This window comes from Pieris napi, chromosome 19 (assembly GCF_905475465.1).
Source record: "Pieris napi chromosome 19, ilPieNapi1.2, whole genome shotgun sequence".
NCBI classification, from domain to species: Eukaryota; Metazoa; Arthropoda; class Insecta; order Lepidoptera; family Pieridae; genus Pieris; species Pieris napi.
In genome coordinates this window covers 10312325-10337382 of record NC_062252.1, presented here as the reverse complement: position 1 = coordinate 10337382, position 25058 = coordinate 10312325, and the positions used below count along the sequence as shown (strand labels likewise).

The window sequence follows — 25058 nt, the reverse complement described above, 5'->3', positions numbered from 1 at the left end:
ATATTTCAAATGGTGTTAATTTAGTTTAAGTTCGTCTCTTTGAAAGTTAATTAGAAATTAGAGAAAAATTCTATGAAATATTTCCATTTTATATTTTTGAGAGATTTTGAGTATTTATCCTCATAATCAAGATTGTAATTAATTTATCGAATTTTTCTATTTTCAAAAGCTAAAATATGTAAGCATATTATACTTTTTTGAATGACATCAAAAATTATTTTAGTAATGCTTTTTACTTGATTACTATCAGTATTATTAAAATTTTTACACATCAATACAAAAAACCTTTATCCTTTAACTTAAAACGTACCAGTATGTGTGTACAAAGCCTTAGTCTTTAAATGTACAATCAAACATCGCAACGTCGTTTAAATAAAACTTGATTGATAACCAATTTTTGTTTTTAGGGTCCAAAATATCCAGGGCATCTATTTTGTTACATAGCATTAATTAAATGCAAGTACAGGAAATTCATTATTTCAGAGGGTCTCGTGGCTATACGGTAAAGCCACGCATGGGGTTCGATTTCCAGTCGGAACAGAATGATTATTTTTCTAGTTTATACTGGTTGGTCGAAATGCTATACGAGTACAATGAAATTCCACCATTATGGAGCAAAAATGCTTTAGTAATTTCACTTAGGTAAAAAGCCAGTGACCTCTGAAGGTCATTGACCTTTATCAAGTTGTTTGAGTGTGCTAAAATGCAGGTCATAAAACATGCAGTTGAACTAAGCCACTCTATTATACTGATATTTTTATTCTCTTTGTGAAACGAATTAAACGCTAGTTTGTTATCAAGACATTTTCCCTAACAAAACAATTTGATCTTATTTTTACTCTTGATGAAAAACTTCTGAAAGGGTCTGTGAGATAAAAGCCTTTATCTGTTTGCGGCCTTCCACTGTTTGGGTTAAATCTATTTATATTTTTCAAAGAACGCAATTACTTATTTTCTTTTCTAGGCAAAAAATTGACTATTTAAAAAATTCACTGACTAATTTCGGTCAAATGACTAATCATTGAAAAGAGAATTAAATATATTTGTTAGCTTTTAATATTTATTTTATTAAATTCTAAACATTTTTATGAAACACTTGCGGACCCGGCGAACTTCGTTCCGCCTAACAGTCTAATAATATCGTGTTAACTTTAGTTAAACTTAATTTAGGATTTCATTAAGGTAATAACGTTAATACGACAGAAATTTTTTATTGCTTGCCACTGCGAAAGAAGAATGGCAGTTTTACACATTAGGCCTCTTCTATCTAGCGCCAATATTGCGATTCTGCATGTTAAAGCACTTTCTGATATACCTACAACATTTTTTGTTTTATTATCCGGCGCAAGAACAAAGTGGTAGGTTTCTTTTATATGCATAATTTTGTTAACAGATGGCACCACATGCTGTTTGCATTCGTAAAATTAATTTATTTATTTATTTTTATTCGATAACTTATCCGATATTTTATAACTTATTCTGCTATTCGGATACTTTTTTTTTCATCTAGTAAGGTATTTGTAGTATTTTATTTTTTAGAATAGGTGTTGTAACTATTACTTATAAGATTGTACCTAGGTATATATTAGAAGTACATTTTCATGAGAAATAAAATCTTTAAAACTTACTTTTTTGCGTAAGCGTATTCGCGCGTTTTTTTTTAATACATTGATTAACCTGGGACTTTTAAGTAAAATGCGTTAAATAGGCTAACCAAGCGAAGATTGTCATAATGATGCTATATTAATTAGCAATTTGTGCTAATTAGCCGCAAGAGGCGAGTGCGATACGGACAGTGATTTCCCAAAGGGCGTCACATCCAATTTATCTTGAACTCTCCGTGGTAATAAATTGATGGGAATGAGGGATCTAATTTTTGATTGACACTGTTTTAAAGATACTTTAAACCTTTTAGATAACATTTTTTTAATCGTGTTATAAATAAAATACGTAAGTACAAAATGTAAATGTTTTTGCGTCAAAATGTGTGATTTTTATTTTATTATTTGAATGAAACGAGAGAGTGATATATATATATATAAAGAGAGAGAGATATATATATATGGAGAAATTACACCGTGTTCTATTATAACCTAATCTCTGACATATATATATATATATAGAATATATCTTGTCGATACCAACAAGATAGTATATATATTTCATATAGGGAGAATTATGGGCGGATTTGGCTACCTCTAGCGATAGCGAGCAACTAAATAAAATATAGATTATATTTGCGCTTTTTTTTATTTTTTTACATAAACTTTTAATAAAAATCTTGTTTTTCATCGACTTTCTTCGCATTTTGAATACGTTTAAAAAATGGACTTTATTTTAAATTCTTTTAATGTTAGAGAACTAAAACAAATAGTAACTTTTTTCGATATCTGTGTTACTTCAGATATAAAATATCAATATACTTCCAATATTATAATATTTAACAGTGCAGTAAGTTTCCTTGTGCGTGTCAGATCACAGACCACTGGACTGGAAAGCTGAAGCTGAGCTACGAGCACTGACCTGACACTTGCTCAAAATAAACTATTTATATACGCGTTGACGCTGCAAAAGAACAATTGATTTTGCCAAAATTCAATCTATCTCTTATCTTCAGATTTGTACAATAATAATAATAATAAATTTTTATTTGCAAATAAAGTGGTACATTTAGTTTGATTAATTATAAAAAAAAAGACCGCACAATCAGCCATATAAAATAGGCGTGCAAATGTAATATCAATTATCATGATGTAATAATTATAAGAACAGCCCTGCGATTCTGTAACTCACTTCACGAACTCACACAGCGGTTTTCGCATCGGCGGTCGCTCTCAAATCAGTCGTGAAGCAGTCATTTTATGATTTGGCATTCTGATAAACAATAAACTACAAGCTCCCACCTTTTCAAAATGCCAAATCATAAAATGACTGCTTCACGACTGATTTGAGAGCGACCGCCGATACGAAAACCGCTGTGTGAGTTCGAAAAGTGAGTTACAGAATCGCAGGGCAGTTAAGTATAATTGTTGTCAAAACTTATGATCAAAACCTCTATCTGCAACCAATAAACTCCAAAACTACTACACTGAAAAATACCCACATAATATATAATTTTACTGTTCCAACTAAAATGATGGTCGTGTCTTTCTCTTAAATAGTGTTTTACCTATTATAAACAGAGCAATTACTTAAGTTAGCGAACTAAGATTAAGTAAAAATAGGGTGCTATCATTATTTATATTGATAACTCACCTTGATGTTGTTAGAGATTCTATGTCATCTGAAACAAATAACATAGATATTATATTTCATACGTGTACTAGGCTTATCTAACGGTAAGGCAAAGGCATGGCATGGTAAAGAAAAATATTGAGAAAACCTCGGTATGACCCAATATTCAATGCCAAGAGCAAATAATGTATCTGCCCCACCTTATATTATATTAACTAAATAAGTATAATAAGATAAATTTAAATCAAATCACTAATTTTTCAAAACATGATGATAAAAACAAAACATTTGCTCACAATTGTCTAATGTTTTGTTGTTGCTAATTTGTTTTTCTTGTAAAATTATATAAATATTTATTTCCAACACACAAATATACAGTACTTACAATATTCTTAATCTACATAATAATAATAATTAAATTATTAGTGTTTAATAGAATTCATATTTATTTACACAAATACAGTATTTACAATTTTCTTAACCTATAAAGTAATAATAAAAATAAATAAAATGAAAATTAAAACAAATTTAAAAAGTTTGGTCCCTGTGGCAGTGTACCTTTAACGCTGGCAACATTTCCTCGCTGTATTGCGAGACTTATTCTTTGAGCCAGGAAAGTGCCAGCTCTGCGGTCACCGGTACTATCTACCAGGCGCCAACTTAAATCTTTAATAAGCGCCTGTGCACTTGAACCCCACGGCCCAAGAGTCTCTACTCCAAAGGGAACAAAATTGAAGTTGGAGGAAAGACTCTTATATTTGTGCCGTTTGTTATTTTCTGCCTGCTCTGCGGCCGCGCCAGCTTTTTGGCTTGTCCGAAGGAGATGAGACGGGGCAAAGGTGTCTACACAGGTAGCATCCCATACTAAAGCCCGTCCCATTTTCCAAGGGATCAAAGACATTCCATCTGGCCGCTTGCCATCGTCTCTTGCGATGCCTGTTGGCTCCAAAATTGCTGGAACATTGACGGAGGCAAGAGAGCGGCGTATAATGTCGTTTAGCGCGGCATGGCGAGAAAAACGACCTGCACTCTTTTGGCAGTGTAGGCCATGGTGTCCAAGGCTACTTACTTCAAAACCACAGGGACACTTATGGGGAGTACATATGGGCACTCCTAAGCGGAGGCTGATGGCAATTCGAAGTGATTCAGGGTCTAAAAGGGTGCCAGTGTTTGGCGAAGGATAAGCATTAAGCCAATGTCCAGCTTCCCTAGACCCCACAGCCATCAACCTTGCACGGTCTGTTATTGGAATGTGACCTAATAACTTTTTGAATTCACTTTTGCAAAGAGGATCATCCCAGCTCCTTTGAAAGTTGACGCCAGAAGGCAAACTCAAGCCTGGGTTGGATGCTATCCACACGTTTCTTGCATCTGTCAAATCCGCAATCTCGTAGTTTGTAGAATAAGATCTAAGGATTTTACCTACCAGACTGCTAGATTTGTGAGCAGATGAGAGAAACGCTGGAAGAGCTACACTTGTTATCTTGCGTACTCCTAATCCGCCAAAGCGAACAGGAAGGGATGCTTGATTCCAAGAAGGTGTATCAAAACGAACATTTAAAATAGATTCCAAAGAAGTTTTTAAAAGATTATCTAAATCACTTAAAAAAACTGAATGATTCCATAGAGGGCTACAGCGAAGTACGTAAGTTAATTTCGGAACAAAAAGGCAGAATTTTAAAATGAACAAAGCTGAGTGTGCTGTAATATCCAGAAGACGGTGAGAAAGATCTTTAAATTTTGATATTGTCGAGTTAATGTATTCTTCAAAACCTTCTTTGAAAATCGGTGCTCCTAAGAGGTACAGCGATTTTTTATTTATTATTTTTATATTTGGGGCTAAGGTATTAATTTTTTTTTTATTGTATGGTCGGTGTCCATATTCTCACCATGGAGATATATTTCACATTTATCAAAATTTAAAGTTAGACCCATTGAACTAAAATCTGATATTATCTTAGATAGATCTGAAAGTACTACATCTGCATTACCTCCTAGAGTACCATCGTCAAGATACCAGACGTTAAAATTTGATTTTAAATTTTGTATGCAAGAATTTATTGCGAGACTAAAAATAGCCGGCCCAAGAGGATCACCTTGTTGACAACCAACTTCTGAAGAGAGTTCGTAACTCTTGTATGTTAATTTTGATGGCTCTGAGTAACACTGTAAAAGATAGTTATATATTTCTGGAATGTTTTCAAAAGACTTAGTGAGCAAGGTGTAAAATTAAAAAGTTTGGTCCTTGTGGCAGTGTACCTTTAACGCTGGCAGCATTTCCGTTTTGTTTTTCGTGTTTTTTGAATAGTTTTACTGTATTTTGTTTCATGTGTATTGTTGTATGGTAGGTGGAGTTCAATAAACGCATGTATTTTTTACTGGAAAATATTCAGTTTTGCTGGCAACTTAATTACTCTATTAGCCCGGTCATTACTAAAGAACTCTTTATGTCAAAATTATATTAAAATGAACCGATTTTTAATTATGGTCATGGAATCAACTATTCTTCAATTAATAATAAAATTATTTTAAAATAAATTTTGAGTTGACTTTCTATTCTCATAGAAACGCTTTCCTCATTTTTGTATTTAAAGCTTTTATAAAAGCGTTAAAGTCCAAATCTCATTTAAAAATCAATTTAAAACTCGGTTCGGAATATTAATTTTGTTACGGACAATATCGAAGGTTCAAAATGGCGGGAGAAACAATTTTTAATTACACTTGGTTGTTTATCGAAAGTTGTATGCGTGAATCAGTAAATCGTATTTTTACCAATAACAATAAGTTTAATTGCCAAAAATATATATCAAATTAAAAATAAAATATTTTAGTTCCAAATTTACCTAATAGCCCAGGAACCACTCAATAGCTGTAAAATATCGGTGATAAAATGACAATAAATTTAATCGCTCATTTGATAAATTCGATTATTTCACTAATCCATTATTGTTATAATAATTTTTATAGTTTCTCCGGAATGTTAAAAAATTACTGTTAACGGAAAAAAATAATCATAGTTACTATCATAAATATTACCAGGGAGTGTCAATTGAATAGTGTATGTACATTGTACACCATCGCGTTATACTGACAGATTTTTTTGTAATAGGAATTTATACACATTTTTTATATAAATTTTTTAAAAGATTATAAATTCTTAGCTCTCTTAGCAAGAGTTGCTTGAAAGAGGAGCGCTAGTAAAAACAGCCTCGCAATAAACCATACGATTTTCACCATGTTTCATGTTTATTGTTTTTGTATGTAAAGTATAAATAAATAGTTATATTGGATTTATTCCTGTGAATACTTAAAATATGGCGTCGTTCGCTGATCGTTATTATAAATTTCTGTGTTTTTATACAACGATTATTGTTTTACCGAGAAAGGTAAACAATATGTTATCCTAGTGATTAAGTGTGTGGCTCTCAAACCAGTCGTCAAATCTCCGTTATTAATTGAATTTATATATGTGTAACACTTTCTGAGAGATTGTTAATGAAACATATAGAGGTCTGATTGTTCTTGTTGTCTATTTATATATTTAGAAGGCCGCGAAGCCGCGCCAAGAGACTACCATCTTTCATCTGTTTCTCCTTGTTTTTTGTTTGTGATAAATAAAGACAAAATATTAAGTTAAACAAAATCATGCGCTACCTTAGTCCCCATAGGTTAAACAATTATACCAATGGCTGCTTGAGTTACAAAGAAGTGTATTTAATGGCTGTTATGATATAACATTACACATTCACACACACTCAAACACACACATTCTACTATTCGTACAATACAAGTATAATATATTTTAAATATAAGTTAAGGACAGCTGCGCACAAGTTATTTGAATTTACATAAAAGGGGTACATTGTATATAATTTTAGTTACTATAGGGTATAAAATAAAAAAAATTGAATTTAAAATTCGAACGCATTATATCAATTGGAAATTATTTTTAATTACCAACACAATAGTGTAATAGTTATAATATTTCTCGTACACAGTTAATTCAAATAAGTGCTTATGACAGCACAAACAGCGTGTATAATCATTAAGGAGTTCCCTAGGGATCAAACAAAGGGATCCAAGAGAAAAACCTATTTGCGTAGCCCTTACAATAACGAGCCTGGGAGTTTAATGCTGTACTGAGTAGGTAAAATGCGTAGATATAAGATATAAACTTATATATGATAAGTGGCACTACAACCTTATTAGGTCTAGGTATCTGTTTCATGATCATTTGTCATCAATTAGGCAAATAGGCAGCCTCCTATGCCTGATACACAACGTCAAATTTTTAGGTCTAGAACAGAATCTAGGACAGAAAGTCCATTGGTTCACAGCCAGGGATCAAACATACGACCCAAGAAATGAGATTCGCACGCTGACGCCACTGCTCTTAACATGTATACGTTAGTGTATATATTAAAATTCGAGTCGTTTTATAAGTGTTAATAGTGCTTATCATGGATGGTCAGATAACCCGGCCTATTGATTAATAAATAAGTTGCTTACTCATTTATTCCGGTTTTTCAGGAATGGCGTTACGAATAATGAAATATACCAATCAATTTCTTCTAGTGGAACTGATGTAAAGTTTGCTTCACACACACACACGAGAGGATCTACATTTTTGAAGCCGCTTAAAAAATGAAGCATCAATATGCGACGTGTGATGTTAAATTTTAAAACCAATGCCATTTGGCAGACCGCCAGCGCTCCGTGCGAATTGCGGTGAAATTACAACAAAAACGAAAAAAAATGCAATATTTCAAGCGTTTTTTATTCAGTGATCGTGATGAAACTTGATGATACATTAGTGGATTAATATCGCGATGTTGCCTGAATGTGTTATTATAGTTTTGCCCTTCCTCTATTGTTAGCTTCTAAGACTGCAGGCTGTATAAGGTTTCTGGTTTAAATCACGGGGGAAACAAAATCTAAATACGCCTACCGCTAAATTAAGAAAAAAATATATTTAAACTGGTATCAGAGAATGTGAAGCGAATGACTCTTATTTTTACAGATGCCGTACTCAGAGTTGACCCTTACATTAAATTGAAGATTAATAATATTGTATGGAATACACAACAGTGCAGTGCAATGTAAGCCGTCGTAGGTTCGAATTCCGGCTGTGAACCAATGGACGTTCTGTTTATATGCGTTTGACACTTGCTCGTGCGCTGAAGAAAAACATCGTGAGGAAACCGGCTGTGAGAGCCAAGAAGTCGATGGCGAATGTCAGGTATAGATGGCTGGTCGCCTATTGGGAAATTCTAATATGAAACAGACATAGAAATCGGCGGTAGTCACACTTTAAGGTTATAATTGATTACGGCCTCTGTCCCTTTGTCCGGCTGTCGGTCGGTTTTTGTTTTTAATTCGTTGTTTTCTTTTGTTTTAATGATATTAGCCTATCACATTATCTTTTTATTGTACTGTGTGATATAAACAATGGTTGTTAAGTTAAAGTTGTTGTTTACAAACTAAAACTAACATAGCACTCTAATAAAACATTAAATTATTAATAATCGGCTTGATTTCCGATGATCCAATAATTGTTTCGGTATGAAAAAGAATATAGCACATGTACAAAACAAAACAAAGGCTAATAGTTCCCTTTTTATTTGCTGAAAGTAATTTAAATTATTATTTATATATGAATAATGTGTATACGAGGACAAATCCCATTTCGAATTTAGCCCGGCTTTAGTAATGAGTACAAACTGTAAATTCAACGGCTAAGTATGGTATAAGCTGTAGAATACGTCCTGTGCTTATAGCTTTAGTGTGACATGCAAGAAAGATTTTTAATTACCTAATTTACTAAGTACTACATATGAATTTAATTAATTAAACAATCGATGAAGCTAATAATTGGTAATTGGATACGCAGAGTAATCAACAGTATTGATTTTATATAAAATAAATGTTAACATTAGAAGCATTACATATAATTTCTGTTTCATATTTATTATTTATCTTTGTAATCAGTTTTCGATTTCTATATTATATAAGTATTTTGTTTTATAATATGTATGTTATCTGTAAGATGACTAATAAATAATTAAGAAAAGAATAAAAAATAGACAAGACATTGAAAATATAAATAAAACAAACCCACGATTCAGAAGAACGCGTTTGGGCTAAAACTCACCGATATCAAGATTGGGTATAGACGAGGTAGGTCTGGATATCCATAGGACCTCCCTTTGAAATCAATTTTTCTTATTTTATAATTTATGCATCGATGTATTTCAATCTCTTTGTGCATGTAGTGTTTGCCTATAAGTAATTGTCACATTAAATCTCTTAAATTTTCTTTATATACCAATGCTGATTTGAGATCTGGCACTAAATGTGAAGTTAGAAGCATTTCATATACTTATTTTTTTTGACGTTCATAAGTGTACATTGTGTTACCTATATGATTAAATGATTTTTGACATTGACTTTGAATTCATCAGTGTGCCGAGCGTTGGCAAGCTTTTGTAAATAAAATAAAAACCTTAATTTGCATTGATAAATTCGGTGTTTTGAAGTCGGTTGAAAAGTGGTACCATATTTCGGATTATTCACGCTCACTCCCCGTGCTCTAGCAACTTACACAAAGTTCCTTGGCTTATCAAAGTTGGAGCACTGTCGGTGACTCCTAATTACTAAACTTTAATGCTCAAACTTACATTAGTAAATAATAATTCTAAGGATTTGGCTAATTGTATACATTACATATGTATGGGAATGTATGAATTTAATTTAAAAAAAGAAGAGCTGGCAGCTACTTCGGACAAAGATTTAGTCTAGTAATTCATAGGGAACGCTGCCAGTATCTAGACTTCTTTTAATAATATATTTTCAGGTTAGTTATTGTCTTTTTGTTATAGATTTTAATTAATTGCAGATATGATGTTCTTAATAAAGTTTTTTTGAATGCGTACATTGAAAGGAAAAGCCATAGAAGCAGCAGAGATATGTGAGGGTTATAACATTTGCTTTTATAAAACAGGGGCAAACGGACAGGAGGCACAACTGATGTTAAGTGTAACCGCCCCGTTCACGGACACTCATTGCCAGAGGGCTCACGAGTTGCTTTTTAGGAATTGGTACGCTCTTTTCTTGAAGGACCCTAAGTCGAATTGGTTGGTAAATACTTCAGGGGGCAGCTGGTTCTACATAGTGGTGGTGCGTGGCAATCAATCAATCGTAAGTCGAGGTGATACGGGTTGAATTGCGTATTCTGCCTCGACGTCCGATAGTGAAACTAAGGTATTAATAAGGTGGTAAAAATATTAGGTATTAAATGTCTTGATTACATTGAAAGTAAAAGCCAACACCTGCGCAGCAGCTCATAGGGGTTAAGTAATAACGCAGTGGCGCTAGAACCCTTTATAAGTCTTTGCCTTAGTATTTTAATTTTAAAGATATGTAGGTGATCAGCCTATTGTGCTAGATTGACATGACATTGTATTGTATAGGTCAAGATGTTCTCACGATTTTTACTTTCGTCGTATGAGCCAGCGTAAATTACATATATAGAAAGAAAATATATTCATTGGTGTACAGCAGAGATTTGAAGGCTTAGGCTCATATTTCCTAACCCTGAGCCTAAGGCTTCAAATCTCGGATAAGCTTAGAAAAGTGTTGGTCTAGTTATTGAAAACATTATACATTTAATGTATTTAATTATAATATAAATCACAATTTCTAGTTAAAAGGTAAGGTATTCAAAAAGGACGATTTAAATTCAAAGCCTCCACATGAAAACGCACAAAGAGCAATAAAAACCTATTTATATGAATGTCATAATGAACCAACATGCAACTTATGTGTCCATTATAAGTTTTGAAAACCCAGGAAAACTTTCAAAGGGAAAATTTTTCCATGTTCTATATGGAAAATGCGAAAGGATTTTTCATTATACGTTCCGAGTTAATTAACATTTTTGAGAGGATATTAAAATGTACATTTCCTTTTTCCATGGGCTATCTAAGCTAATGTGAATTATATGAATCCAAAAGTGACGGTAAAAAATTACCTAGAGATAAAGATTTGTAAGGTTTTCAAAGCATTGGAGGTTTGTATATTTTATTTCAGTTTCATTTAGCAAGTTAAAATTTAGGAATACATTTAGTTCAAGGTAAATAGGTAAATAAATAGGTAGATTTATATTATACTAGTGTAAAACTGCAAATTTCTAAGTTAGATTCCTAAAATTAGGCTCATGGGGAAGAAAGAAACCTTTAAACTGTGAAATCTGTCTGCCCTATTGAAAAAAATACGGAATTTAACAAAATTTACTTTTAACATTTAAATGATAAGTATAGAACAAACTATAGTTCGTAAGCTTACACATAGATGGCGCTACAACTATTAAATTTGATTGATTGAGTGAAGGAACTTTTGTTTGTTCAAAAAATGTATAAAAAGGAATCGTGTGTTGAAAAATACAATTAAAGCCAAGGCTAGGCTTGATAAATATTAATATTTGTAGTTTTATTTTAAATTTGTTATAAGAATTAAGTTGTACCAAGTTTCTTGTCGTATATGATTTTTTCGTAAGGCTCTTTCTTTTGACTTTGAAATAAGATAATACTGTTTTCCTATATTTCGTAATGTTACTCGATTTTAAATTATGTTTATAACTAAGCAAGACTCTCAAGCCTGAGGTCATGTCAAAATCAGGGCTGTGTGTGTGTGTGTGTGATTTCTCTTTCTATGTACGCAATTAACACTTACCCTCACAGAGAAGCCAAACTACATTGACAACATTGTGTCAGTCATAGAAAACTCTTCTACTCATATTTATAAAATAAACACGATTGGGGCAACGGCTGCAATCTGCGGCCAAGAACCCCAAGGTTGTAACGTCTATGGAACGTTTTATTTATCATAAGAGAAATTACCGCGCTACGTGTGGGCGGATTTTGGCTAAAGATTGTTTTATGCAAAAACTACTATAGTGGCAGCCATGTATATAGCGTATTTAATTTATTATTAACATAAATATATAACTCGCATCACTTAGAATAACCCAGTAAGATAATATTTGATCAAAACTTTGTTCATTTCAATCGGGTCGAAGCGTATAATAAAATCGATAAACAAACATATTGGATTGGGATTTCCTCAACGCTAAGGGCAAATATGACTGGCAAATATAGCCTATTTCTATCGATATTAAATAAATATATTAAAGTAAACAGATAAGTGTATAAGTGATTTAAAAATATTGAGCTCCATCTGTACGAGCACAAAGGAAAAATCATATCCTATTTACCTTGATAATAATAATAATTAAAAAAAAATATTTATCAAATTCGAATCGGTCTTTATTGAATCCGGTCAAATGTAAGGACCTGGCACTAGGGAGCTCCCGCCCAAAGGTGAGAACAGTAGTCCTGCCGAATTTGCGCTTAGAGCAAGCGGTGGCCTGAAGTGAAGTACGTCTCGCCTTGCTGAGCACACCTAGATTATAAGAGGCTAATTTAGCCTTCCCTTCCAAATGACCGCAAAACTTAATGTCATTTGATATGTCAACGCCCATTATTCTGATGCTAGCTGAGGCTTTAAGAAGTGTTCGAAGAGAGGATTAGCGAGAAAGGGTAGTTTTTAAGCGCAAAACTTGTAAGTTTTGACGTGACAACGTCTTATAATTCGATGGAGCCGGCTGCACGCACGAAAAAACATAACGCATGCGGCGTTACCTCGCTCTGAGGCGTTACCTCGATCTGAGGCGTTCCATTTAAAATTGACATAATTGTATTTATGCATACAAATAAATGTAACTTGATCAATTCAATTGTGATTTCTATTCACCTCCTTCTCTATATCCATATAAAATACCTATCAAACAATTTTTTTTTTAAGTGCAACCATCCCTTCAATATTTTTTTATGACGTTGTCACGTTCAACTATCGTCAGTAAACCGACTTTACAGACAACCGATTTTTGATTGACGTGATAACGTCTTTAAAATCGTTTTAGTCGGGTGACATGTTCAGAAACTTGTGTCACACCAAAACCTCACGAGCGCGATCGCAGGTATAACGAGAGAGAGACGGACCGATCTCCCGTCTCATCTCGAGCGCTGCCAGTCATTCCGTGAATGTATGAAGAAAAATGTATATCATAGTCGAATAAGTAAACTTGTCATTTTACACCCGAAATTTATCATCAAAAGTGTGAATAAAACGATAGATGTAATTTAAGATTTGAAAAAATTGTTATCTTCATTAATTCCTTACTTCCCAAAAACTTATATCACCAATAAGACGTTATCACGTAAACATCTCGATCGTAAACCTACTTTACAAACAACCAATATTTTTTTTTTTAGAGTTAAATTGAACTAGCTTAAGTCGACCCCAGGTCGAGACTCCACACAGCATTCCTCCACGTAGCAGATTGACAGCTGTCCGAGAAATACCTGCAGTCTGCACAGTGTACAGAGTATCCCTAGTGCTATCGTCCGCATGGTAATGAATGTTGGTAAGTTGCAATACATTATCGATAGACACAAGAAACAGGGTCGGAGATAGGACTTTTAAGGACGGCAACGCACCCACTAACTTGTCTCCATGGGGTGCGGAGGCTGCTTTTTTATGGTCTCTCCGTAATATATAAAATTCTCGTGTCACAATGTTCGTTCCCATACTCCTCCGAAACGGCTAGTCCGATTCTTATGAATATTTTTATGCATATTCAGTAAGTCTGAGAATCTGCTACTAACTATCTTTCAAACCCCCTACATGTTCCATCCCTAAATTTATATTTTTTAGATAATTTTTTTTGTTTTTATTTTTTATGATACAGCATACAAAAATACATACAACCCTTAATTTTCACCGTTTTTTACGATCAACCCCTATTTTATTATGGCAGATAGTTATTTTTATTGAACTAAAAAAAAAATTCCTAGAAAAAATATACATGGCAAAACAATGTTTGCCGGGTCAGCTAGTATCATATAAAAATATAGTAAGTTGTATAAGTATAGCGTTGCAGTATCGTTCCTACATATAAGTCACTTTAAATATGAAATATACGGATCTCATACATGCTCTGTATATGATCAATCCCATCAAGCAGCAATTACGACTCGTGTCAAATATAGAAACTGGGTATACCCCGTTGGATCGTGGCTTGGTCAAGCATGAACCACGAGTCAGTCCTATTATCTCAGAGTCCTATAGCTCCTTAAAGCACATCATCGATTATTGTAATTTTGGACTTACGCGGCGTGTCTAGCGATAACCTGTATAACCTCAATTTGGACAATGTTCAACTAACCGTAAAGATACTGCCATCTCTCTCTAGATTCCTTGTCATTACCATTTAAATAATAAAGACGTATTGTGTATATAAGTTGCGTCAATATGTTTATAACATACAACTTGGCAAACTTATCGAATAATCCGTTCCATTGAGTTAATAGTCTGAATACTAGCTCTTTATCATGAATTAAGCGCAGTATCGTGTCATATTAATTGGTTCAAGAGGATATCCCATAATTTATTGCAGTAATTTCACAGATTATATCATATAGTAATTATATACTTACATCATATTCATATAGTAGTATATATATTGAGTATTACAAAAAGGCGACTTTTCTTTTAATGACCGCGAGTTTTGCGTCACATCCAAATCGTCAGATTATTAGATGAGAGTTTTTTTTTTTGGTTCACTTAACACCCCCTTAGAAAATCTGACGCGCTCGATTATTTTTCTTTTCATTTTCAACCTTACCCCCACTATCCAAACAATCAGATTAACATACGTACATAATTAAAAATACTGCTATTAATATCTGACGCGTTGATCGAGTATGTCCATGGCACAGTTTCTATTACATTTTTGAAAATCTATAGCCGGTCACCCCACCGATGAAAAGTATATATTTTTTTTCTTATTATTATCTAACCTTCACAACCCAATAGGTCGCTATGACGCTCGAGTAAATCCCCATTTAGCATCGTGGGCTCCCCTACAAAAAGAAAATATTACAGTAAAACACATGAATGTATCTAAATCGTAAAACGATATATACAATATACAGAAACATATAATATATCAGACAAAAGACAGATCATTAAATAAAAACAAATAAAAATTTTAAGATGAAAAACGGTCGACGATTATTCAAGATATTACTTTTTAATTTTTTTAACACCATTGAGAAATTAAAATCGACAGAGCGGTGGCTTTATGACTTCAGCGTGTGACTCTCATCCCTGAGGTTGTAGGTTTGCTCTCCGGCTATGTACGAACTGACTTTCTTTCTATGTGCGAATTTAGCATTAGCTCGAAAGGTGAAGAAAAACCTTAAAAGGCTGCCTTAGATCCAAAAAGTGGAGAGCGTGTCACAGGCACAGAAAGCTGATCACCTACAGGCCTATTAGATTGACAAATGATCCTGAAACAGATACAAAATCTGATGCCCAGACCTAAAAAGGTCGTAGGGCCACTGATTTATTTACCATCGCGACACTGGCTGATTAAGATAAGAATAGGGTTTATTCAAATAAAACATTAATAAAATTTTCCTGCTAAGGGAATAAATATCAAACGCACAGTTAATTTGATATCGAAATGAAAATAAGTCGCTCTTGATTTGTAATGCATAAAATAGCTATTTCCCAAACAATATTTCGTCTTATTTCCCATAGGAAATATCGCGCCTCCGACAAATTGATTTCAAAAAGTTTTATATTTCTTTGAAGTTTGTTGATTAATTTTTCATCTCTTCGGTCCTTCGTTACGTGATTTCAAGTTTAATAATAAATTTGAGTGGTATATAACTTCATAATAAACTTTATTTATCATCAGCGCAGCATAAAAAGCTACAGGTGTGTCAAAGATCGATGGAACGACGTATGATAGGGAAGAAAAGTATAGATAAAATAAAGAATACATCCTTACGAAAAACTAAGGTAATAGATGTTACAATAAAAATAAATAAACTAAAATGGAAATGGGCGGGGTACATGGCAAAAGGAACAGAAAAGTGGAGCAAAAACGAACTAAACTGGTGCTCAAGGTACAGCAAACGAAACAGAGGAAGACAACTTAGAAGGTGGATAGACTAAAGTAAGAAACAGCAGGTGGTACATGGCAGAGAGTGGCACAGAGCAGAGAGATTGGCGGGCAGAATGGCGGGATTTGCAGGAGGCCTTTGCCAAAAAAGGCACACAGATACCAAAAAGAAGATTGAAATAGAAACGTAACGTAAAAGTTTCTGAATTAAAATTATTATATTACCTCAAAAAATCCTAATTTTGGGTTAAACATTTATTTATTATTTATACAAAATAATGTATAATAAATTAAGGTACCATGAAAAAAAACAGGCCTGCTTTTCTAAACTACTTTTAAAATACATATTTCGTGAAAGTTTATGATAAAAAACTACGTTTAAACAATAGTTTAAGGGTAATAATTTCAGTGTACATTGCGAAAAAGGATCCTTAATACAAAAACTAATACTTGAAATAAAAGAATACAAGAAAATAGAAAGAACATATTCATAACAAACTATGTATTCTGAATTCCACTTTGTGGTATGGCGTAAATGAAAATTCAATACTTTTTTACATAATTTTTATAGTTACAGTTATTATTGTAAAATTTTCAAAACCAGTGACCTATAGGCGTTCAGCGTGCGACTCTCAACCCTAAGGTCGTAGGATCGCTTCGAATAAAGTTTCTGTCTGAGTTTCTTTTGACGGCGTCTGTCAGGCACACATGGTCAACTACTTTTCTATAAAGTAGAACTTTTAAAAACTATTTTACACTTCGCTGTATTGGTACTAATGTTGTATTCTGACAGGTATAATTAACTATACTATAAATAGTTCTTGTAGTATAGACAATCTTAATATATATAAATTACGCGTCACGTTGTTTGTCCGTTATGGACTCCTAAACTACTAAAACAATTTAAATCAAATTTGCACACCGTGTGCAGTTTCATCTAACTTAAAAGATAGCATAGCTTACATCTTAATTTATACCTGCAAAATTATTTGTTTATTATTTGTCAGTCACAATTCTAACAGATGGCGCTGTGTCGAAAGTACCAACGTTTCACAAAAGCTACAATTTAATGGCATAACCACCAAAAAGCATGGTGGTCCCCATGACTGGTGTTCTCCTACCGTTTCCCTTGAATAGTATACTACTATGTAATATAGCAGAAACCTTAGCCACAGCAACGCTTGGCTGAATCTGCTAGTAGTATAGTAGTAAAGTGTAAATTTGGAATTAACAAACAACTAAGTTAACACAGACACTGCCAAAAGGTTGACGTTTGCGTTGCTGGCCATTTATTAATTGAAACCTTCTAAAAACTACAACCATACGAAAAGTCCTCATCACAAAGACCGTTTTTTACAACGTCTTTTAAGAGCCACTACGAGTAATCTAAATGTTTCTTTATCGATCGAGAAAGTATTATTTGTATCAGAAAAGAAAATCATGTGGTGGCCATTGACATTATGGTAACATCGTGATGAAACTGGCATTTCTTAGACAAAGTTATGGCATTGACAGGTGCAGGTAAACGATACCTATGTAATTATGTATCTGCCCCCGTTATATGTTATCCTCCCGACGACGTCCGTCGTTCCGCAACCGAGCGTTTTCTAAGGCAGTTTTTGCCGCGCACCATCGCTATGTGGAACCAGCTGCCCACTGAAGTATTTCCGAACCAATTCGACTTAGGGTCCTTCAAGAAAACAGCATACTAATTAAAAGGCGGCAAGGCACTTGCGAGCCTTCTGGCAATGTGAGTGTCCACGGGCGGTGGTATCACTTAACATCAGATGAGCCTCCTGCCCGTTTGCCTCCTATTACATAAAAAAAAAGAGAAAAACTTAGTCAGGGGTTTAAAAAAAAGAATAAGTCGTCTAGTTCACCATAACTTTGAAACTATTGTAAAAACGCCTATATAAACGCCAACGCTTATGAATTGGACACCTATTACATAATTCACGTATGGCTCCTCTGTTCTAATGTATTAGACTCACTTGCTTAATATTTATGAAACACTCACAATCTACTAATGATTCGTTGAGTAATTGAGGATCAACCTTAATAACACTCCAGACGTTTTAATTAGAATTTATTATTAGGTTTCGTTACACGTTTCTAACTATACTCTGATTTCTAATTCCGTAGAATTCTGATATTTCATAAGTGTTGCTTCTAAAAAAGTTCCCCACTGAAAAACGGACAAATATGACTTATTTGAGGGCAATAAAAAATGCTGCGTATTAAATAAAACACTATTTTGACCGGATTGAAGTTATGTATAAACAAATATAAATATATAAATTTACAACTATTTAACATAATTTTAACTTTATCCGACGTTTCGCGTGCTTTACAACGTGCGTGGTCACGGTGACTAAAGACAAAAGATGTTGAATGTTGCATTATCTGTATTTATTTCCCCGGAGTTGGTATCGACTAAAAGATGGAGGGTTTTGGCAAAAATGACTCACGGTGTCCTCTATTTTCGCGGATTGTGTTTCTTTTTGAGATTTTAATTTGGATATTATTGGATCCCAGGTGTTTGACAATTTTAGGCCGTCTTCTCTATTGTAAATTGGGGTGTTTTTTGATTTCAATGGCTTCGCGTACCAATCTTGGGAAGAATCTTTTCTCTTTCGCAAGTACTTTCGGTTGGTCAAAGCGTATGTAGTGATTAGGCCTATCTAGTATGTGTTCACGCTGTAAAGCACGCGAAACGTCGGATAAATTTAAAATTATGTTAAATAGTTATAAATTTATAATAATACATAACTTCAATCCGGTCAAAATAGTGTTTTATTTAAATGAATAAAAGTTATGTCAATCAAAGACAGTACTATGCTACGTATTTTTTATGTTTACCTACAAAAAGGTAAATTTAAAAATTTACTTACTCAAATGATCTAATACAAAAATAACAAATTCAATATCACGAAGAATATATCGAATTAACTTTAATTACTTTATTTTATTCTTTAGCTGGCATCAATCAACTAATTAGTAGGCAGTGGTGATGGTACGTACTTTGTCTCTAAAATAAAAAACCATTAATAAGATTAAAATTTGAAATTGTATTTCCTTTAGAAATTTTAATTTGATTTTGATTGTTTAACCAATAAATGTTCTCAAAATAATTTTGTGAAAAAATTATATAAAACAATAAATATCATTCTCTGATCTGGCGATCAGGCGTACTTGTAGCGATCAGCAGCACCCTTTCTCTTAGACTTCCAATAGCGATACCGATTTCGACGTTTTTGTATGCAAGTTAGATGTAGTTCTTTTAATAGTAGCACTGATGTCGCAACCATGGGATCGCGGTACAAAAATTATTGTGATCGGGAGTAAGAGATCAGGTCACAGAGGTAATTAAACAGTGCAAACATTAAAGTCTGACCAGAACAGTATGATATGATATGTACGATACAAATAATATAACAATTGACCAATTCATATGACTAATAATGTAAAATGTAAAATTCCTTTAAAGACAAATTTGCGCGTCATTGTGTGGCAGAATATGCGAACTTACGATTGTACCACCTTACACATTTTTATACCATATTCTTGCAATAAATAATTATTATTATTATAACAGCGATACATTATTATGTAGTCCCACTCGAGACAGCAAAATTGTATCAAAATATTTTAAATAATTATATGCACCGATAATGTATATTACGACGCGGTGACAATAACTGGAGGTCAATTCCGAAACGACAAGTTGTTTTTTCACGTCAATCGCCGCTATGCGTATATATTTTCTACAATTATTAAATAACCTAAAGTATATAACTATATTTTAAAGCATTTTAATTAAAAAAAAATTTAGTGATCGTAAATTCTTAACTTCTTAAGCCCTACATATCTTTAGTGGTCCGTATAGTGTTTTGTACTTAAATTGATTTTATAAAACGCATATAATAAACTGTCCACGCTTCAAAACCAACAAGGAACTCCAGGCTATACCCTGCAGTAGTAAATTTGAAACACGATCCATTAGTTAAATATCATTATTTAGTTCCCAAACATGATAGAATAAACATTTCAGTATTGGCTATCAAACATAATCATGGACATTATCAACAACAATGTTAACTGGCGGAATTAATTAGATGATTTTATTGGTTTATCATTTAATAACACGTTTATAAATTTCCGCTTCCATCCTACTCTTTGGCGACGCTGCAGCGAATTATCAAAATCTGTCCAAGATTTTTTTATTATTTAATAGTAGACAAACGGACAGGAGGCTCACCTGATGTTAAGTGATACCGCTGCCCCTGGACAAGCCCCTTTCAAGAATTGGTACGCTTTTTCTTGAAGGACCCTAAGTTGAATTGGTTCGGAAATACTTCAGTGAGCAGCTGGTTCCTCAAAGTGGTGGTGCGCGGCAAAAACTGGCTTAGAAAACGCTCAGTTGTGGAACGACGGAAGTCGAGGTGATACGGATGGTATTTTGTGTTTTGTCTTGACGTCCGATATTGAAACTTCCAATAGCGATAGCGAAAAATATTACGTCAATCTTAAAACATAAATAGTAACGATTTTCAAGTTGAAATTAAAGTCCACTCGGCTACATCTTTAAAATAAAGTAATGGTAGGAGCGATGGTAGAAGTCGGGGTTGATTGCTACCAAGTACTGGTAGTAAGATAATAATGAGTCTCAACATCCTTAATGCCCTGAGACAAGCGGATAATGGAGCGGTGTGGAAGCAGCAAGTCCACGTATCGGTTAAGGCTTTTCAGGACTGGCACGATCACGTATTGATGGAAAAGAAAACAATACTAAGGTGTTCACTTGTTATAAGCGAATGCGAATTTTTCTTTTGTCTTTTTTACCCTGAATCAGACATCGTAAATTAAGTTTATACACAGACTAATATCGTTAGTCAACAAATACTGTAAGCCATTAGACATACTGAAGGATTACGGTCGCAATCTGGCAGAGAACAGACACTGTGTAAGCTCCAAATTTATCGTTCTGCCTCGCCAACTCACTAACGCTAAATATTCGCTTATTATATAAGTCCTGGTATCAGGTAAATGTGAAATAACTGTTTTCAGGTAGGATGTATTCATCTTACACAACCATCATACCACGTGACACCGTAACGCTTACCTTATATTCGTCACATATAGTTTTTTTTATTGATATGACCAAACAATTTACGTTTTTCACGCTAGAATATATTTTTGTACAACAAAATTTTGATGCTTTAAAATAAAAAATAAAATATGTTTATTATGGAACATAAGATATCACTTATTCCACGTCATTTAATTTGAATTTGTAGGCATCCCTACTCATCGGCAAGAAGACAGAGGGTGTAGGCCGCGAGAAAAATCCGGCGTAAAAAACTCTCGGTACTCCTTTAAAATAGCAAATCATCAAACAACACTTATTTTTAAACAAATATCGCAAATTAATTAGAAGTAGCCTGTCATTTATTTCATTAATAATAATAAATAATTTATTTTATATTATAAATATAGCATATATTTTATCTATGCCACCAGCTGCATAGATTAGCCAAATCCATTTGCATTCGGCCGAACCCCACATAAGCCGAACAACAAACTAATCAATTTTGAATAACGGTCTGCATATTAATGTTAGCGGAACGTATTCATGTATTTATTTGTGTTTTATATGAGAAAATAATAGCTGTAATCAAATGTGCACAGCCATTTATGTTTTATTCACGACCAAACATTGTATATGGCAAAGGGGCAGGAGGTTCATCTGATGTTAAATGATACCGCCGCCCATGGACACTCACATTGGCAGAAGGCTCGCAAGTGCGTTGCCGGCCTTTTAAGAATTGGTACGCTCTCATGAAGGACCCTAAGTCGAATTGGTTCGGAATTACTTCAGTGGGCAGCTGGTTCCACATAGTGGTGGTGCGCGGCAAAATCAGCCTTAAGAAACGCTTAGTTGTGGAACGACGGACGTCGAGGTGTTACGGATGGTATTGATTAAGATTTGGTGTTGTAGACCTTTACATGGTTTCCATGTCCAACGCTAATTTTATAGATTTTCTGCTTTTCACAAATAGATACACTTAACCAGTCCTTTTAACAGCTCTGATGAGTTTTAGCCATTACGAATTATTTTAAAACATTTCTTATTTTGTTGTTGTAGTATTTGTTTTTAGTATAAGTTAACCAATGATGTATGTTAGACGTTTATTCCACAACATTCATTTAGAAAACACTTGTATATATACATACTAAGTATATAAACAAAGTTGAATTTAATCTAAAACGCAAATCTCCGGAGTACTAATTGGTGCAGCTGTTTCAAGCTGGATAAATACGGATTTAGTTCTTCGTTAATTTAAAGTAAACCAGAGAATTGATGGCTGGTTTAAGCTTAAACAAGACTGCATATTAAAGATGCAGGCTGTGCTACATAGATTGTACTTCAAATACAATGGTATGTTTTTATTTCGCCAGGCCTGCTGTTGATAAAGGCTTACTGTTTGTCTTATAATATTACATGTGAGTGGTTGCAGATTTATGTGTCCAAAATAGTTGGCAATTACCAATGTTTGTTATGCTAGAACTAAGCATATAGATATTCGTTACCACGCATTAAAGAGTTTTCAAATAAGTTTTCATACTTAAGAGAATGATAATAATAATAACAATATTTCCAACACACTAATATACAGTATTTACAATTTTCTTAACCTACATAGCAATAATAATGAATAAATTGAAAATTAAAAACAAATTTGAAAAATTTGGTTCCTGCAGCAGTATTGAATGAATATACTTTGTAATATTTTTTTTATAGAACAGGGAGCAAACGGGCAGTAGGCTACCAGATGTACGTGGTAATGCCGCCCATGGACACTCTCCATCGCAGATGGCTTGCTGTTGCTTTGACGGCCTTTTTTAATTGATGCTCTGTTTTCTTGAAGGACTAATTGGTTCTAAAATACTTAAGTGGGCAGCTGGTTCCACATCGTGGTGGTGTGCGGCAAAAACTGCTATAAAAAACGCTCGAAGAACAACGGACATCTAGGGGATAAGGGTGGAATTTCATCTCGACGTTCGAAGATGAAACTCAGCTGGTATAAAATTGACTTGTTTGTGTATTTAAATCAGTATGCCTAATGACTGCGCATTTTGCTTAAAAATAAGTACTTTTGGGATGATTTTAACTTTTTCTCAAAATGCTTTTCTTCAACTTAGTGTTATTTCCATATTTGAAAAATTCATCAGGCAACACTTTGAATACGAACGCATGAAATTATATTTAATAGTCGTACACGTGTGGTTTACAAAATAGCTACTAGGCTACTCATCAGTGCTATTAGATAAAGTGTTTAATTGTTAAAAACGGTTTAAGGAAAAATAAGTAGGGAAAAGCAGAAAATCTATAAACATTATTGCATCGTCATATAGAGTCGTTATATGAACGTTAATCTATTATTAAATACATTATTAATATTAAATAAAAGATGCAATTATTTCCACGTCATTTCGTGGATATGGAGACTGTGTAAAAATATATAGCTGTCATCGTACTGATATCAAACTTCACTTGAATACACAAATTTAACCTTAATATCGTGATTATACAAAAACGTTGTCTTTCACAATTTCAAGATTGCAAAACTGTCGCTTTCTCTGTAAGCTTCAAAAAATAATAGTGAAATGCCTTTTCGAATCAAGAATATCTATATTCAGAACTGTGTCGAAACTTTTAAAGATATTAAAAGTGACACAAAACTTACCTCGGTGTTGAAACTGGAATTCGGTCCTGAAAAAAATAATATTTTCTTTGAATAATATTTTGTATACTATCCGAATTCATAATATTAAGATTTTAAATAACTAACTGTAGTTACTAACTGTGAGCAGTGTTGGCCACTACTTCAGCGTGCGACTCTCATCCCTGAGATCATAGGTTCGATCCCCGGCTGTGCACCAATGGACTTTCTTTCTATGTGCGCATTTAACATTCGCTCGAACGGTGAAGGAAAACATCGTGAGGAAACCGGCTTGCCTTGTCCCAAAAAGTCAACGGCGTGCGTCAGGCACAGAAGGCTGATCACCTACTTGCCTATTATGATCATGAAACAGGTACAGAAATCTGGGTCCCAGACCTAAAAAGGTTGTAGCGCCATTTTTTTTATTATTTTTTTATAACTATATTTTCAGAGAGATCAAAAAGTGCATTTATTTGATCGTGATATGTGAAATGAAAAGATGTGTCATGCCGTATCGCACGTCTGAGGTTGAACCGCTGGTGAAAATAAAAATCAGATTCGTCTTCTTTAAAATAGAAACTCTCTGAAAACTAATTTGTCTATATTTTATTCCAATTTTACCCTAAGTGAAACATATAACAACAACTATGTTTTGAAATCCAAACATTTAACACTCAAAGCATTTTCCTTGGCACAACATGTTTCATATAACAAGAAAACCCTATACAATTTACTAGAACTAAATCTCGACAAAACCGAAAGCCGCTTATGTGCACAAGTTTTTCAAGTTTTCCAATAGGATTTTCCGCCATTTCCTTTTCTAAATCTTTCGACATCAATACTCTTAGTATAGTTAGAACGGATTATATAACATCGCTTGGAAAATTAAAATATAAATCCCCAACCTTTTTGCTTGTGGACTGCCTTGTCTAGGAGAATTTTTTAAATAAATTGTGTTATACAGTACATGTGTATTGTGTATACAGCCTTAAAAAATTGATAACAAATGAATCAATACTAAGCTGTTGACTAAACCAATATTAGTGAAATATGTTTTTGATTGCCTTGGA

General features: G+C 33.6%; 1 protein-coding gene across 1 annotated transcript in view; it reads right to left on the bottom strand.

The window, feature by feature from the left end:
* Positions 1 to 24623, bottom strand: part of LOC125059084 (Down syndrome cell adhesion molecule-like protein Dscam2) — a 56182-nt gene extending 31559 nt beyond the window's left edge. Inside the window, exons 1-3 of the mRNA XM_047663285.1 lie at positions 24610 to 24623; positions 24013 to 24038; positions 3256 to 3283 (exon numbers count right to left, since the gene is read on the bottom strand). Coding sequence (XP_047519241.1) covers positions 3256 to 3283; positions 24013 to 24038; positions 24610 to 24623 — 68 coding nt within the window. The remainder of the gene's footprint in view (positions 1 to 3255; positions 3284 to 24012; positions 24039 to 24609) is intronic.
* Positions 24624 to 25058: the final 435 nt, after the last annotated feature.